The 16,634-nt window shown below is 36.4% G+C and overlaps 1 protein-coding gene across 1 annotated transcript in view; it reads left to right on the top strand.

The window, feature by feature from the left end:
• DGKB (diacylglycerol kinase beta) overlaps positions 1-16,634 on the top strand; it is a 358,914-nt gene that overhangs the window by 58,238 nt on the left and 284,042 nt on the right. Inside the window, exon 3 of the mRNA XM_082754883.1 lies at positions 9,700-9,776. Within this exon, the coding sequence (XP_082611009.1) occupies positions 9,700-9,776 (77 nt within the window). The remainder of the gene's footprint in view (positions 1-9,699; positions 9,777-16,634) is intronic.

Genomic DNA, 16,634 nt, shown 5'->3' with positions numbered 1-16,634 from the left:
ACGAGGCGTATGCCAGTCCAAGCCACAAGCAGCCAGTTTCTTGAGGAGAATGCTGTGGGAAACGGTGTCAAAAGCCTTGCTGAAATCAAGGTAGACCACATCCATAGCTTTTCCTTCATCCACCTAGCGCGTTACTTTGTCATAAAAGGAGACCAGGTTCGTCAAGCAGGACCTTCCTTTCATAAACCCATGCTGACTGGGCCTGATCACCTGGTTTCCCTGTAAGTGCTGCGTGATGACATTCAAGCTAATCTGCTCCATGAGTTTCCCTGGCACTGAGGTCAAACTGACAGGCCCATAGTTTCCCGGGTCTACCCTCCGGCCCTTCTTGTAGATGGGCGTCATGTTTGCCGGCCAGCAGTTGACTGGGACCTCCCCCAATAGCCAGGACTGTTGATAAATAATGGTAAGCGGCTTGGCCAGCTCCTCTGCCAGTTCTCTCGGTATCTTCGGTTGGATCCCATCTGGCCCCATCGACTTGCGTACATCCAAGTGCTGTAGCAGGTTGCAAACCATTTCCTCATGGATAGTGAGGGTTACATTCTGCTCCCCATCCCCTTCCATCAGTTCAGGGTACCGGGTATCCAGAGAGCAACTGGTTTTGCCACTAAAGACTGTGCCAGAAAAATTAGCTCGTTTGCAGCAGGTATTTTTAAGACTTCCCTGACTTTGAAGCACATCCCCTGCTTTGGGGATGGCCTAGCTGGGAACACCCAGGTGGGCAGAGGACAGTGTGCAGATGCCACTTGTCCCCATGGCCACAACTTCCCCCAAGGTCTCCACCTTAGCTTTCAGTGCCGGAAAAATTAGCCCTGCCTGTCTGATCCCCCGCTCCGCTGCAGAACGCGTCTGCCTCGGCGAGTGAAAGATAGGTCAGAAACACATCAGACAAATAAAACAAAATTGAGTTGGATTTCTTGTTTTAAAAATCATCCCTTGGTTTAGCATTTATATTCCTCTATTCATAAGATCATTTATTGTATGTTAAGAAAATTGCCTTAGGTGAAAGTCTTTTTTTCGTGTATGTGTTAAAATCAGGAAAAAGTGCTGCTTCCCACTTCTAGTGAGCTAAAATTTCATCTCAGAAATATCTTTTTAGTACACAGGACATCAAGAACTGTCACTGCATATACCTTTAAACCTTTCTTTGTAAGAGGAAGAGTACAATATAGCTTTTAAATATATCTTGCAATGATTTTAAGGCAGCCTGTTCTTAAGGAAACAGGGCAAGGGAGAAGGCAAAAAAGGAAGAACAAAACAAACAAATCTCCAACTGTCTGTGACACCTTATACCACTTAAGGAGCTTCTCCCAAGCTTTTTAAAATAAAAGCACGTGGTCAAAAGAGGCCTTTGTAAAATGCATTGCCAATTTTGATTCAACATCATTGTGAACAGGTGAAAGGTATTAGCTTGAACTATTTCAGAGGTTTCCTTTGCACAGTTACTATATTTCATATGATGTATGATTTAAATTGTAATGTAAATTCTAACCCACAAGTTTTTAACATCTTTGTATGTATTTTTATTTTATAACCCATTTTCCATTTGTATATTTGGGAAATATGTGGAACTGTAAGAAACTTGTATACCTATATTCTAATGAATATTTCTATATTCTGAATATATACCTATATGATGAATATACCTATATTCTAATGAATATAGGTATACAACTGGAACTTGAGTGTATGTTCAGGTAAGGAACAGGGAGCTGAAGTTTGCTGTTAGTGAAAAAGTAAGCAGTAAGAGTAAAATCTCAGGTAGAAATAAAGAATTTTTGGACTATCTACAGAGGCTTGGGAAAGTAGTAATTAATATTGTAGTGCTTTATTAATTTTTTTTTTTTTTAGCATTTTTTTGTTTCTTTTTTGCTTTTGTTACTTTGTGGACTACTAAAATATATCAATACCTACTTCCACATTAGTTAAAATGTTTCAAAATATTTATAATTCCTGCAATGGAGTATTCAATATATTCAATAAATTCAATATATTTAATTTTAGTCATGTGAGCAGTCTTATACCATTTTCACATCTCTTCTTTGATCTATTCATTTTTATAATAATTGAAAAAGATCATATTATACAGATCTGTATGTGTTCAAATATACGTAGTTTATAAGTATGTAAGAATGCATTGAATGTATCCTGTTTAGTAATTTCTGAAGCCATAGTTAAACTTTAGGTTAAACAGATAATTTTGCACTCATTAGTGCAAAATTATAAATATTAGAAATTCCAAATAATATTTTCAAGTAAACATAGAAACAACGAATGTATTTTTAAAATGCTTATTTCAGAAAAAATACAAGTATTCTCAAACACAGAACCATTTCCCCATTTCTGCTTAAAATCAGAAATAATATATGATAAATTTTGAACCAAACTGATTTGATTCTTCTCTGTTAAACACTTAGCGCTTAGATGTGGTGGTTGGGGTGAAATACATTGTCAATGGCAGTACTTCCTTAATTTAATAGAGAATATTTTCTTCACTATTCTTATGAGCTGGCAAGCTGTATCAGATACTGTGACCAGTTATAAATAAGCAGGAAATGAGAAAAAGGAAAGAAGGAGCCACAAAGTTACCAGCTGAATGTTTGTATTAGTTTTCAGGCTCAAATAAGATAATAAAATCCAAATGCTGGAGAGGTGTCCAGAGGCATTTAGTCTTTCCTGGTCTTAAGATAAGGTAGTATGGCATATTCACTATGTACATAAATACTGTATTTCAAATATGAGCATTAGGATGACTTGCAATATTGTGTTTTTCCCACATAATGAACTTAGGCTGAGGGAATACTGTCCCAGGCCCTGAGGGAATTGCTAGGTGTGACTATCCTTGACTTCCCTGGGGCTTCCAAAGCCCAGGACCCCGTTTTGAAACTCCAAAAGCTCCCCTAAACCTGCTCATGGCCCAGGAGTCCATTGTAGTCCCTGGGGCCATCAGTCCCTGCTGCAGTGACCACAGCAGGGCTGGTCTGCAGCCCTGCCCAGCCTGGCCATGGGCCCTGCCAAGATGAGCCCACCCATGGCCTGATGTCTCAGTCCAGTCTTGGCATGCCCCTCTTCCCAGGGAGGTGCCCAGTGCCCAGGGCTGGGGCTGTCCTCCAGCCTGACCTGATCCTGTCTGGGGCAGCTCGATAGGCCCTGGCTGCCACTGGGGGTGCCACACGGTCTGGGCCCCAGGGAGCCCCCAGCCATCACAGCCCCTTGAAATGCTGAACCGGAGTGGCAGAGCTGAGCTCTGAGGATCTCTAGAACTCTTTCATCCTTAATTTTCTGAATATCTAAAGGTGAAAGAGTGCAGAATAAGCCAAATAAGATAACTGTAAAGTTGTTTTAAAATACAGAAGATGACTAGGCCAAAACCCAGCTTTATTTTTCTCCTCAAAATATTTTTCATTATGCCTAGCATTTACCTGCAGTTCCTTTCAAGTCATGGAGTATGTTTTTGTCTTTTACTTAATTCTTCCTCTCTATGTTTTATTCTACTAACAGGCAAAAATTAATTTCCCTTCTATCCCAAATCCCTGTTGTTTGACATATACTTCTGTTTGAACATCTGCTGTAGGGAAGTGGGATTTGGAAGATCTTTTTTTATTAATGTGGAATAAAGATGTGCTGGCACATGCTATTAGTATTACTGTTGTTCACAAAGAAATCGTGATTGTCTGCGTAAGTATCATTTAGTACATAGCAATGGATAAAATGCATAAATCTTTCTCCTAATGATGTCATTAAGGACTTCATAGTGTTATATATGGAGTGGTAATTCGTGTCGAGAAAATGGTTGATATTAATAAAGAAGGGGGAGATTTGGGAGTGTGGCCATGGGGATCGGCAAGCCCCATCGTTGATGATAACATCAGATTTAACGATGTTAAGTCTGGAATGTAAAAGAGTTTAGAGGGAAGAAGGGTGATTCAGGAGACTCCATGCAGTCTGGGGTTGCTTGTTCTCCAGCCTTTAAGGTATGGAAGTTTCTGGGTGTTTGCCGCTGCTGTTATATGCAAAGTTGTTTGACCAATGAAAAGTTGTTTTGAAAAGAACTGCTGTGGGGTGAAGGGTATAAGAGGGGAGCCTGTCCTCAAGATAAAAAAAGCAGGCAACACGATGAAGTTATGTCATCAATAAAGAAGCAGAAAGATGGAATGAAAAGGAACAGGCTAGCAGAATGGAGACCAGGATGGGAACAGGCACATTGATCACCTCATGAAGATAGGTTCAGCCAAACTCAGCAAACCGCTCAGAGAAGCTCATACAGCTTCTCTGAGTGGGTGCACTGGAGCTGGGAAGAAGCTCAAGCTGAGAGAAGGGGACCTGCACACACAACTGCTGGTAAGCAGCAGCGCATTATGGGGAATCATATGTCCTTAGAAACAAAGACTGTCCTGGTAATCGTATGGCTTATTCTGACAGTTTATGATCCTGAAACGTGGGACCAAATTGAGGTCAAGGTGTGGGACTCTGCAACTAAAAACGACAAGGTTGCAGTGGGATTGCTCGGCACCTGGCGAGCAGTCTCTGAGGCCTTAAAGAGACATGTGGGGCCACAGTCAGAAACATGTGGTTTGCCAGATAGCGAGGGAGCTGCGGGCTCATTTACTGGTTCTTCTGCTACACCATCGCCCAACCCCCCCTGCTACTGCCATCACAGGCCTTTGATGTTACGCCCCCTGCTGACCTGGACGTGCCTTTTGACCCAGGCCCTATTGGCCTTCAAAAGGAGATGGATATGCTTTTCTTCGATCTGGTAAGAACGGGATACATAAGGCCCGAAGGCCGAGTTGCTTGACAACTTAAAGCGAGACATATTGTTCAAAAGGAATGGAAAATGGAGACTTGTTTGTAATCAAGAAAAGGAATGGAAAATGGAGGCTGCTAAGTCATGGAACTTAAAGGATTGTTTGTTACCTTTTCTGATTGTATAGGCATACTCGGGTTTAGTATGTAAAAGCAATGTTCTGTATATTTAGAATGTTTGATGTTCGTGTGTGCATGTTGGTGGAGCATAGACTCCCCGCACACCCAGCGCTGTTTACTTGCCTTTTGTACCTTTTATAAATATTCCTTTTATAAATATTACTAAATTCAGATTGAGTTGGGACTTCATTTATAACAATAGTCTCCAAAGAAAGCAAAACCATGGCACACGCCTCCATGGAGCCAGTCCAAAGCCATCTGTAGGTGAGGAACAGGAGGAGGCCATTGCTGAGGCCATGGAGAAAGGTGAGTGGCAAAGTGGCTGTGCTCTTGTGGCTGGTGGGAGCTCTGGAGTCAGGTGGCCTCTGCCAGGCAGGAGAAACAGCTCCTGGAGAAGGAGTTCTCTGCAGCAGTGGCTGTTGTCCCTGTCTACCTCTTCATCTTCCTCCTCAATTTCCCATTGCAAAAACTACTTGCCACCATATATTGTGTTTTTTTATTTTTATTTTTAGGCAGCATCATCCAATTTTGCCTATGTTTGTAAGAAGCTTTTTGTTGACTGTTTATCACAGAATTCAGTAGGAGGGTGTTTTGCTGGAGGGTGTAGTCATTCATATTCTCCAGTTTAAGGAATGTAATCATTGATTGCTGTGGCATTGTGGCTGTTTTGAATGCCACAATAATTTTTATGATATTTAATACAAAATGCAAAAAGATAAAAAAGCAAATAAACCAACCCAAAACAAAAACAACAACAACAACAAACAATGAATCAAACAACATGCAAATTAATCATTTTCCCATTTATGGTTTTAAATGTGTGTTTCTTTTGTGACATTTGCATCGAAAGACCACATCTATTTCACGAACCAAAATGAAAGTATGACCTATATTAAAAGTGCTTTGTAGTGAGCCTGCAGCCATACCTGTGGGTAACAGGACATACAAAGCTGCTGGCTTCTGATCATTCAGTGTCAACCACCAGAATCTCTTACCAACACAGGCATGCTGTAAGACTTTGAGTGATACTGGGAAAGACGTGTTAGTGGAACAACCTCTTTTTGTTGAAAGTGAAAAATTTTTACAATTTGGTGATGTGTACAATTTTGTTAGCAGGCTTGGCCTTTTTAAGATACCAGTGTTTCTAGACCGGTAAAGTTTTAGCTGAAGCATAGGCATTGCTTAAGCAGAACTATTACACAGTTATTTGTATGTTATACCACAGAAGGAAACGTACATTTATAAATGCATGCACACACACACTCCTGTTATAAGTTGCCCCCTTAATTAATTTTCAGAGAGCATTGCATTAATAATAGAAAGGAATTTATTGAGTAAGCAACAGCAAGCAAAACAGCGCTGGGCGGCCGGGGAGTCTCGGCTCCGCCAACGGCGCGCACCTCACCCCCGCCAGGGTCCCTTTTTATATTTTGGTAATTCCGGGGGTTACGCAGCACATGCTGGTATATTCTGCGACTGTGCGCACTGTTGCTAGGGGGTCGTCTCTGTCCCTCTGGTGGTCGTGAAGATGAAGGCCGTAGTCTTCCTCAGCGTTGTGGTTCAACTTCTTTTTTTATTTGGTCATGTTGGCCCAGCGTGAGACAGGAATGCAGGATGGTGATACACTAGTTTAGCAACTTATCAGGAGATGGTTACATGAACTTTGCAGCAGTGTCTTTGAACAAAAGAGGCAACTGAGATGCAGAAGGAGAGAAGGGGAGGGGGTTCTCTTTTTTGTTACATTAAGCAAAAGAATTTTCATAGTGTCTAGCCAAGTATTATACATCTTACTTCAGCAGGGAGCTTTTGCAACTCCTGCTCCTCAAATGGAACTCCTTGTTTTATAATACAAAAGACAATGAACAAACATTTATTGTGTATTACAACTCCCACTCATTTTTAATATGTAATTGCATCCACAAAAAAAAAAAAAAAGAAAGAAAAAATCCACAGCAGAATAAGAATCTGTAGAATTGCAATGACAGGGGAGTGTTGGTTTTTCACTATCCTTCTCATTGGCTTAGCTATCAAGCAGGACATTCAAGTTTGGGCCATAGCTTCATGCCATGCCTGAAAAATTGTATATTGAAGGTTGCAACATTTCTAAATTAAAATATATAAATAAAAATCTCAAATTTATTATAGTGGTATAGAAAATCTCTAAAACCTGTTTGGAGCTCTTAGGTATACATTCTGAAATTGACTGTTATGAGACTTCAGATGTTTGCCTGTGATTTTTTTTTTTTGACTTGTATAACCACATCTGGATTTATAAGAGAATTAATTGTGATCCAGTCCTTGTCTGCTAGTCTTATTTTCTCTTAAATTGTGGTTTTAAAATCCACTAATTTATGCTGAGTTTTGTATAAGTCTTCTTATAGCTCATTCATTTTTTCTGTTTTTACACTTTTCAAGAATTTTTGGGGGAAGATACAGAGAGAGTATAGAGAACTTGTGTGATCTGGGCAAGTTTTTTTACTGTTTGATGTTTTCCATTTATGGGAAAAATGGTGCACTGAATTCCAACCTCAACTGAATGCTTAATCTTCTTCATCTAAAGCTGAGTCATTTTTAAAAATGAATCATAATTTTTAATGTGGGCTAAATCTTAAATGGTTTGCAACTAGTATGTAAATTTGTCTTCAGTTATAAAAAGTATCTTTGTTAGAACTGAAAGGTAGTTAAGAAAAAAATAGATACTTTGAACCTTTGCATATCCCACCATTAAATATGCAGGTGTATTATCTCTGTTGTCATGGTTTTGATTGTTCTGCCTTTACTCTGAAGCAATACATTAACCCATACATTAATTATTTTATAACTATTCCTTTTGTAAATATTACTAAATTCAGATTGAGTTGAGACTCATTTATAACAAGAATATCAAAATCTTGAAGAGTTTTGCTGGGACAACCAAAGCAGGAATTACGTCCACAAAGCCTTTTCTTGACAAGTATTTCAAGCATATGCTTTGCCTTTTGGATGACTTCATTAAGGCAATATGCAGGAAAAAGGGAGGATATGTATGTTGTTCCCAGAACAGAGAATATTTTGTATCTTAATAGTGCTTAAATAAAAAAAAAAAATAAAAAAATAAAATTAAAAGCAAAGATTTAATTTATTCTTAGTAAATAACATACCGCAGGTGTGTGCTTTTAATTGCAGCTGCATAGACATAGTATTCATTTAAAGATGACAAAAATATGAAGTGAAAGAAGTATGGTCATTTTTTTGCAGTTTGCCTTTTTTTACATAAGCAACAAAATTGAACAATAAAATTTGCAGTATTTCAGACTGGCACAGAAATATGACTATAGATCACAGTTTATCAAGTAAATATTTCCTGGGGCTGCCCATGAAACCAGTGAAATTTAGGTAGTTACAGTTGACAGTACATCTGATTAATGAAAATAAACAATTTTATCAAGGCCACAAATAGTCTTGGGAGTTTTAATTTAAGAAAAGATCACAACAATAGACTTTTGCAAAATGCTATGCATGTTAACAATCAAAAATGGGATGGGGGAGGGAGGGTTGTTACAAAACTATTTTGCAAATCCCCTCTTGCCATGTTTTCTCCTTCCAAGTTACATGATTTATTAAATGTACGTTTTAGATTCAGGATAGAGGTGCTCAGTTTCTTTGACTCTTAAGAACTATTGCAGTTCTTTATTTTGATAATGTAGTTCAAACAAACAAACAAAATCAGGAAGATTAGGTCCTAATGTCTGTAATTTTAAGTGTCTAACTAATTGCTCATGTGATAGTCCTGTTCATATTCCACAGTCTTTGTTTTTCTCTTTTCTTTCCAAGATTTGCTGTAGAAACAAGTGTGTAGCCATTAAGTACACCTGTTTTCTTTTGTAATCCATCTTCTGGTTCACAGATGACTGGTTCAAGGTTTTGTCCAGTGTTTTGGCCATTATGCACATTTGATCAACTACTGCATTTTAAAGACAAAACTGCTTTACAGCTGTTATTGTATTGCTGAGATACTTAGGGTGGAAAAGAGCATTATGTGCATATTTATGTGCTAAATGAATGTGAGTTCAAAGGTTTTATGTAGTGGTTATTTATTGAAATAACTCTTTTGTTATCTTGCAAGTTGACAAAATAACAACAAAATGTTTTTAAACAACAACAACAAATGGAAAAGTAAAGGTGTGGAAGCATCTATGTGATTTGACACAATTGTGCTAGACAAAGCTTGTCCTAAAGTTACTGTGGTATTTAGAATATCTTAGAGATCTACAAAAGCTGGGGTTTCAATAGTAACATTTATTTTCTGTGATGTCTGCAGAAAAAGATTTTTCTTCAAGTATGGCCTCTATCTTGATGTTGTCTGGCTCCTCTGACAGTTCCTCTACTTACTGGCACCTATGCCAGAGGAGATTTAGTAGCATTGTTGAGAATGACTATGTTTGGTAGATGACTCAGGTTTCAAGGACAAAGAAAAAAAAAAAAAAGAAAGAAAAAGTGACTTGAAATAGCCCTTGCAAACAACTCCTTCAGAAATGTACTACTTAACAACAGTTGGAGTAAAGAATATTTCTGAGCATTCTATGTTGGCTTGCTGTTTTTTACTATTTAGTCAGAGGGTACATTATGTTCTCATTTTCTTCCTGCCCGCAGCTCTCATACATCTAGAGAAAATTACTGATGCACATTGAGAAAAGCTATTAGCAGTTTTGTTGTTGTTTCTTTAATTACAGCTCATATTATGTAAATCAGTTTTCTGTATTTTAATTTTCTCTTTCTTCATTCTTCATCTAGATTCCACTAAGAAAATTAAGGATGTCTTAGAAGAATTCCATGGCAGTGGTGTGTTAGCAAAATATAATCCTGAAGGGGTAATTCTTCTTCTTTCTTCAATGGTCGGACATGGTGGGAAAAATGTTTACAAATGTTGTAGCAAATATAAGCATTTAAAATAGAAGAAATTCTATAAGTCAGTTGTTTGGGGTAACTGAGTCTGTTTTGAAATAAAAATATGAATATATTAAAGAACTAAAAGTTTATAAACATAATGTTAGATGCATCTGCTTAATATGACATTAAAAAAAAAAACTTTAAAAATAACAAAAAAATAAAAAGGTTAATTTTGTTTTCCAATTGTTTTTAAGGATTAGAAATGTTAAGCATGTTTTCATATCTTAGATGAATGAAATCTGCTAATATATATATACACATATTATTATTTTTTTATGTTATTTCTGGTAATGGGATCACCTTTAGAGGGATTTTTTTTCTCATGTTATGAAACCAAAAATTCTGCTGAATGTGTGTGCATGCATTGTCACTACAAACCCACTACCAGAGAAAATATTCTGTTTTAAATGTTAGAAAAACACAGATTGATTCCTTTTGAAGCCCTCAACTGCAATTTTTATCTGCTTAGCACATCAAAATGTAGCCAACTAAAAACCTGTTTCAGTAAGGTTTCTATATATGCTTGCATTGTGTGGAATTCAGAGTAGAAAAATGTACTGACAGTTACAAGCATGACTGATCCTACATTTCAGGATGTGAAAGACAAGAATTGTTAAGTAAGGCAGTTATAATCCATTTTTGGTTTTTGAAATCTTCAGTTCTCTCATCATACAACGATTTCAGTTTTGTGAATTGCAGCCTTTTACAGTTCAAAGTAATTGTGTATTTGCATGTTTAAATAACATGTTTTCATGTAGGTAACATATCACATTGTCAATATTTGGTATTGGTATAGACTGGTATTTAAAGTGTTGAGATTAGTCTCACAACTAGCGGTCAAATGGTCATTTCTCCAGTTTGAGGGTATATGGAGGTTGGGTCCCAGTGAAAAGTGATCAGTATGAGCAGATGGGACAACTGCTCTTACTGAAGCCAGGTGAATTGGCAGGATTTGTGCAAAGCTGAAATTATTAAACATAGTTGGTCCTGAGCTGATTCTGTGACTCTGTACCTGTACTGGAGCTCTTCATTTTATGGTGATTTGATTGCAGCATCCTACTGAAACATCCTACTGAAACATCCAAGGATTATAGAACAGCACTGTGTCCAAAACTGTGATGAGGGTAGAAGGGGAGCAGGGAACACAAGTCAGACAACTTGCTGTGGTTCAGCAGAATTCAGGCTATTCACTACTACTGGGCACTGTTGGTCCCAGGCTAAGCCCAACAGCTTTTTTGCTTTGCTGCTTAGTGCTTAGATTTCAGGCAGTGCAACAAAAATAAAACATAGCTAGCAGCTACTTTGGATCTAGTAGGATTTACTAGCTCAGTTTTCGTGTCTTAAGCTGCTTAACTGCAAGCAGAGCAGCCAAAATTTCTTCTGCAGCTGAGTGAATATTCCAAGTCAAACAAACTGCCCATGCACAGGTGTGTCTGTGCCTTTGGCACGCATTCAGCCTGCTATGTAGAAAAGCCTTTTACAGGAAGATTTGAGATTTGGTTGTATCAGGTCAGACAAGAACCCCTGTATCAGATATGCTATTTAAATTAAGCAATTATTATCCATAAATCAAACGAACAAATAAGCAACAAGAGCAACAACAAGAAGAAAAAATACTAAATAATTTTAGTGAGAGATACAGGAGATGTCAAAAATTTAATGATCCAGGTGAAATCAGTCACAGAGCAGCTTTTCTCTTCTATATATTGTAGATAGCACTTTGAACTTTTAAACATTCTACTTGTTTTGTAGCTGTGTTTTGTAGAGGATACCATCATGTTTCCATTTTACCTCTATTTCCTAGATCATTGTCTCATAAACACTTCAAGTATTTTTCCAGGCTCACCAATACCCTACAAAAAGGTGGTGTCAATTTTTAGCCTAATAAACATGGGGCATAGAGCTTTGGCAGATTTTGCAGTGTGATATATTTATGTATTTAAGAAAAAGTCTAAAGAAATTGTTTCAAGCATCTTGCTGCTTAAAGGCTTGCATTTATTCCACTCCATTGCTTCTTTATTGCATTTTTTTTTCTTTTTTCTTTTTTTCTTTTATATCACAAACTGATTTAATGGGACACAAATAGCAAAAGAAAAACCTATTGATATTTGAAGCTTGTTACCAGAAGTCATCTGGCTTGTTTTTCTATTATCTTATATCTTGTTGAATGAATGAGTTTTGGGTTTAGTGGAAATGATGTATCTGATTATCAGAAGGTCAGAACTATAGGAAGTTTATTTATGGTGCTTTTACTCTATGCTAGCTTTCAGGGTAGGGCAAATTACTGAAACATCTAAAAATGTTACTTAGCCTTTGCCTTTCCATCTTTTTTTCTATAATTACTGTCAAATATGTAATTAAGACTGGCTTTTATACCTGATGTAAGACACACAGGTAGGTTAACATCAGCCTGCTGGAAAGCTGCTAGTCAGGGTACTTCTAAGAAGAAGCTTTCTTCAGGGTAATTATGATTTCCAGAGGTGCTGGAATTTTTCTAAATTGACTTTGTGGATGTATCAAAGATTATCTTGGTTACTCTAGTTTAGCAAAAGTCTGGCACAGTCTGTAATTTATGCAGAGAATACCACTATATTTTCCATTTTAAGTTAGTACCTCTGACTGGGAATTAGAGGCAGCAGTTTGTGAATAAAGTTGAAAGGTAGAAAATAAATCCAGTGTCTTTATTAAAAGGAGAACAAATTGTTATAAACTAAAGCAGCAATGGTGACTTCTGAGATGGTGTCTGCTAGTATTTATCATTGCATTCTTTTTTGATTCACTTGTTTCACTAACAACCATTCTTGGCAACAAACAATTTTTACCTAATTTTTTTAAGTACACAGGGTTGAGAGAGACTAATGTACTTACTTCCTTATATTTTTCTTGGATGTCTGTCATTGCACAGTTAAAAATAAATAGCTTGCACTCCCTAATCAAGATTAGAATGCTGACCTGAACCATTTTCTTGATGTATGTGCTAATGCAAGATGATGATATTCTATCATGTCTTAAGCCTGTTCATCTACATTATTAACCTTTCAACCAAGTACTTTTATAAAAACAAACCCTAAGTGTTACTATACTGCATTAATGCATATGTCTTCTTTCTTTTATTGCATGCATTGCAGAAGCAAGATATACTTAACCAAGTAAGTAATCTTAATTTGATGGTTTTTTTTTCTTTCTCCTTTTTTCATGCCTAGAAACACTATTTTTTTATTTTTATTTTTTATTTTGTATACCACTGAGAAGTCATTTATTAATAAATACTACCTATGGCAATTCTATCAGTTAATAGGCAAATAATTAAAAGTGATTAGCAATCTATTGTGATGATAGTGACTTTGTAGCCTTTGCAAGAGAAAGGGTTAAAGGGTTGATTGTCAACCTAAGGGTCTACTGAGAAGCTTACACAGCCTAAAAACAGGTATAAAAATACAATGAAAAAAAATGCTAGAAAAGAAGGACTAATCATATGAACTGTTGTTGTTTTTAATGACTTAATTATTCTTTGTGTAAAAACAAACAAAAAAACCCTCTAATTTCCTTTTTTGGGGAGGAGGTGGCTGGAACATGAGAACAATGGAAAAATCAAGAGAATTAAACGATTAGTTTTGTAGGAACCCCTCACTTTCTAGTGTCAAAGGCCAGCTGAGCTTTTGGGCATGTACTGTCAGGAGTACTCCCTGTTCACAGAAGGACTTGGTCTTCTTCAGGTAACCAGTATTACTATTTTAGTAAGTTGAAGGAGTGACTGTGATGTGTCCTGAAATAGAAGGCGCTCAGATTAAAGCATGGTATCTAGTACCAGACTTGAGACTAATCTCATTATTATTTTTGCCAGCAATATTGTAACAAGAAATAGCTGAATACTAATAGAATCAATTCACTAAACCAAATTCTGGAACTTTCTCCAAAATGGAGAAAAATCTGATTATGCTGGAAAAGTTTGATGACATTATGGAGTTTAGTAAACAGAAATGTAATGAAAGGCTCTAGTGCATGTCATTAGTGTGATGTGCCCTGGGTCTAGTGGTACTGCTAGATAAAGAACTGAGTATGGTCTCTGATGACAAGATTATTGCAAAGCATCACTGTGGTATGGTCATGAAGAAGACAAACAACATCACTCAGGTATTGCAATAGTGTTCCTGTGGCAATAGTGGACTGAGATCAAGATGAGGCTTTTGAGAATAGGTAGATTTGTTCGGCTAATTGACATAAGTGGAAAACTAGGTAGACTTTCCAGCACACACAAATATAGATTAAAATAAAGTTTTTTGTGCTGTTTCCTCCAGCTACATTTTTTGATCTGTTAGAAAATATTAATTTGCTGTAAAGACTTTGCCTTTTTATAATATATAAAGCAAATATTCAAGTACAGATAACCAATCAGTAATATTCTTTAAAAGGGTACGGTGGAGATCTCATCTTTCTGCTTTTAGCCAGTATATGTGCCACAAGGTGGGACAAGCTGAACTCACATTGGAATTAATTTACAAAAAGGTTGGTAGGATGTGAAGCATTATAGGAAATCCATTACATAGGAGAAACGTGTCCCCCACATATAATCACCTGAAGACTTACGAAAGGATTCTTTCTAGCTAGAAAAGAGAAAAAGTTCTTAACTTGTGAGTATCACCAGCAGAAAACTCTTTCATGCAGACACTGGGTGCTCAGCATTCTTCTGGGTTTCTGAGCAGAATTTCTAGGGAAATAGCTTCCTGGATACCTAGAGAGCTGGGAAGCGTGCCAGATGGAAATGCTGGCAGCCTGGCTGTGAGCCTGCTTTCTGTGGAAAGTGTTGAGGGCACTGAGGTGTTAAATGTTTCAGATAGTCAGTTTCTGTTGCAAAACTGTTCAGTTCTGAACATTTTTAATGATCTTTACTGTTCTTCCTTTTCTCTTCTTTCTTCAGTTTGTGGTCATGAATTCATCTTTCCCTCCTTGACATCTTAGTTCTCGTTTGAAACTTCCCCTCTCTGACATAAGCTCCAGACATTTTTGTTCTTGTCCTCCTGTTTTTTGTTTTTTGTTTTTGTTTTTGTTTTTTTTTTTTAAATTATTATTATTATTTATTTATTTGTTTGTTTTGTTTGTTTGTTTGTTTTTGTATTGTGCAATACTCTATGTTAAGCTTTAGGAGCCTCATACTGCTTTCATTTACATGGTATCTATTTTAATTCTCATTAGTTTTTAAATGGCTAACTCAAGTCTATTTTGCAATTCTGAGGGATGCTGTTTCAAAATGGTTTAAAATAAAGAGTTTGTTGTTGTTGTTTGTTTAGTAGGGTATCACTATTCAGGGAAAAGTTAATAGGAAATTTTAAGCTGTCTTGATACTAAAAGAGATCATTCTATTTCAAGGAATATTATTCTTGAAACTACACCATTTTTAAAGGAAAGCAAATGAAAAAAATATGGAGGGTTACACTGATGTCTGTTTTATTTTAAACATTTTATTTGAAGAGTGACAGACTACTCTGACAACATTTCAGCTACTCTAACAGCATGAAAAGTGTATAGTATGGTGCCAATTATGGTATGGAGTTATAAAGTATGAAACATTGCTGTCCTCATTTTTTTAATAGCAATTGAAATATCATCTAAATTATTCTCTTGATAAATTGAAGTAAGCACAGAAATAAATTCCTTCAGAAAGGATACTTTTTTTAGTGAATTTTTATATTGCTATTAATGAATGTTTAAAATTGATGCATTTCAGCTTAAGTATGCATGCAATGGTGTGATGTTTATTCATAATTAGGATTTGCAACTATTCTATTAGTCATCAGGGATAGGTTTCATAATATTTAACTGCTAGGATGAGATTAAATAGCAAAGTATTTTTGCTCTATTTTTAATTGTAATAAAATATGAGAAAACAACAACAACAACAACGAAGGAAAATACATTTTGTTAATACTGTATCCAAGATTTTCCACAGTAGTTTTATCCCGATAAGAGTTACACTATATTTATAAAGATTTAGTAGATACAGCTAGCATTCACAACAATTAATGTAAAGTCATCATCTGTGCAATATGCCAGTGGTGCAGTCCTATGGAATGCAATATAGAAGTCTAAACTCTATAAATGGTATTATACATTTATGGAAAAAAAATAAATGTTTATAGAGAAGATATCCTTGAGGAAGTAGAAGTGGTTCTAGCTCTAATCAGTATTTATCAGATCTTAATGGATACCCATGTTTACATGGAGTATCTTTTTGGAAAGAAACCATATAGGCTAATCAATGCATCAATGGGCAAAAGAAAGAACAATTTAACTTTCCCACTGCATATAACAAACACTCTGAAATCATTTTAACAATTAAGTATTTTATAGGCTATGAACATAATTGCTTTCTAAGAGACAGGAAGCAAGGCTCATTCTCTAGTCTGTTACAAATACAATGAGATGATAATAATGAAAGGTGGATGTGATTTCAAATTCGTTTTGTGACATGGATTTCTAGAAACATATCCTCATTTGTTGGCTATTGGATTCAAATCATTTAAACTGAACATGAAGAAAATTAGGTTAACGTTCCAGTGCTTGAAGTTTCCAATCAGTGTTGCAGGTTGCCCTTATTTTTTATTTACTTATTTATTTTCTTTCAGACTTCTTTGTTGTTGTTGTTGTAGATATGTTTAAAATCTCTTAGATGACTATTTAGAAAGTTAGCCAGCCTTAGCATTGTCAAGAGTTAGTAAATATTTCAGAATTGCTCTTGTCAGAATGCTTTAGGAATAAACTACTTGTAACTTAAATACACA

The sequence above is a fragment of the Aythya marila genome, assembly GCF_965140915.1.
Source record: "Aythya marila genome assembly, chromosome: 2".
Taxonomy (NCBI): Eukaryota; Metazoa; Chordata; class Aves; order Anseriformes; family Anatidae; genus Aythya; species Aythya marila.
Note: the sequence above shows the minus strand (reverse complement) of the source record. Positions and strands in the feature narration are given on the sequence as shown.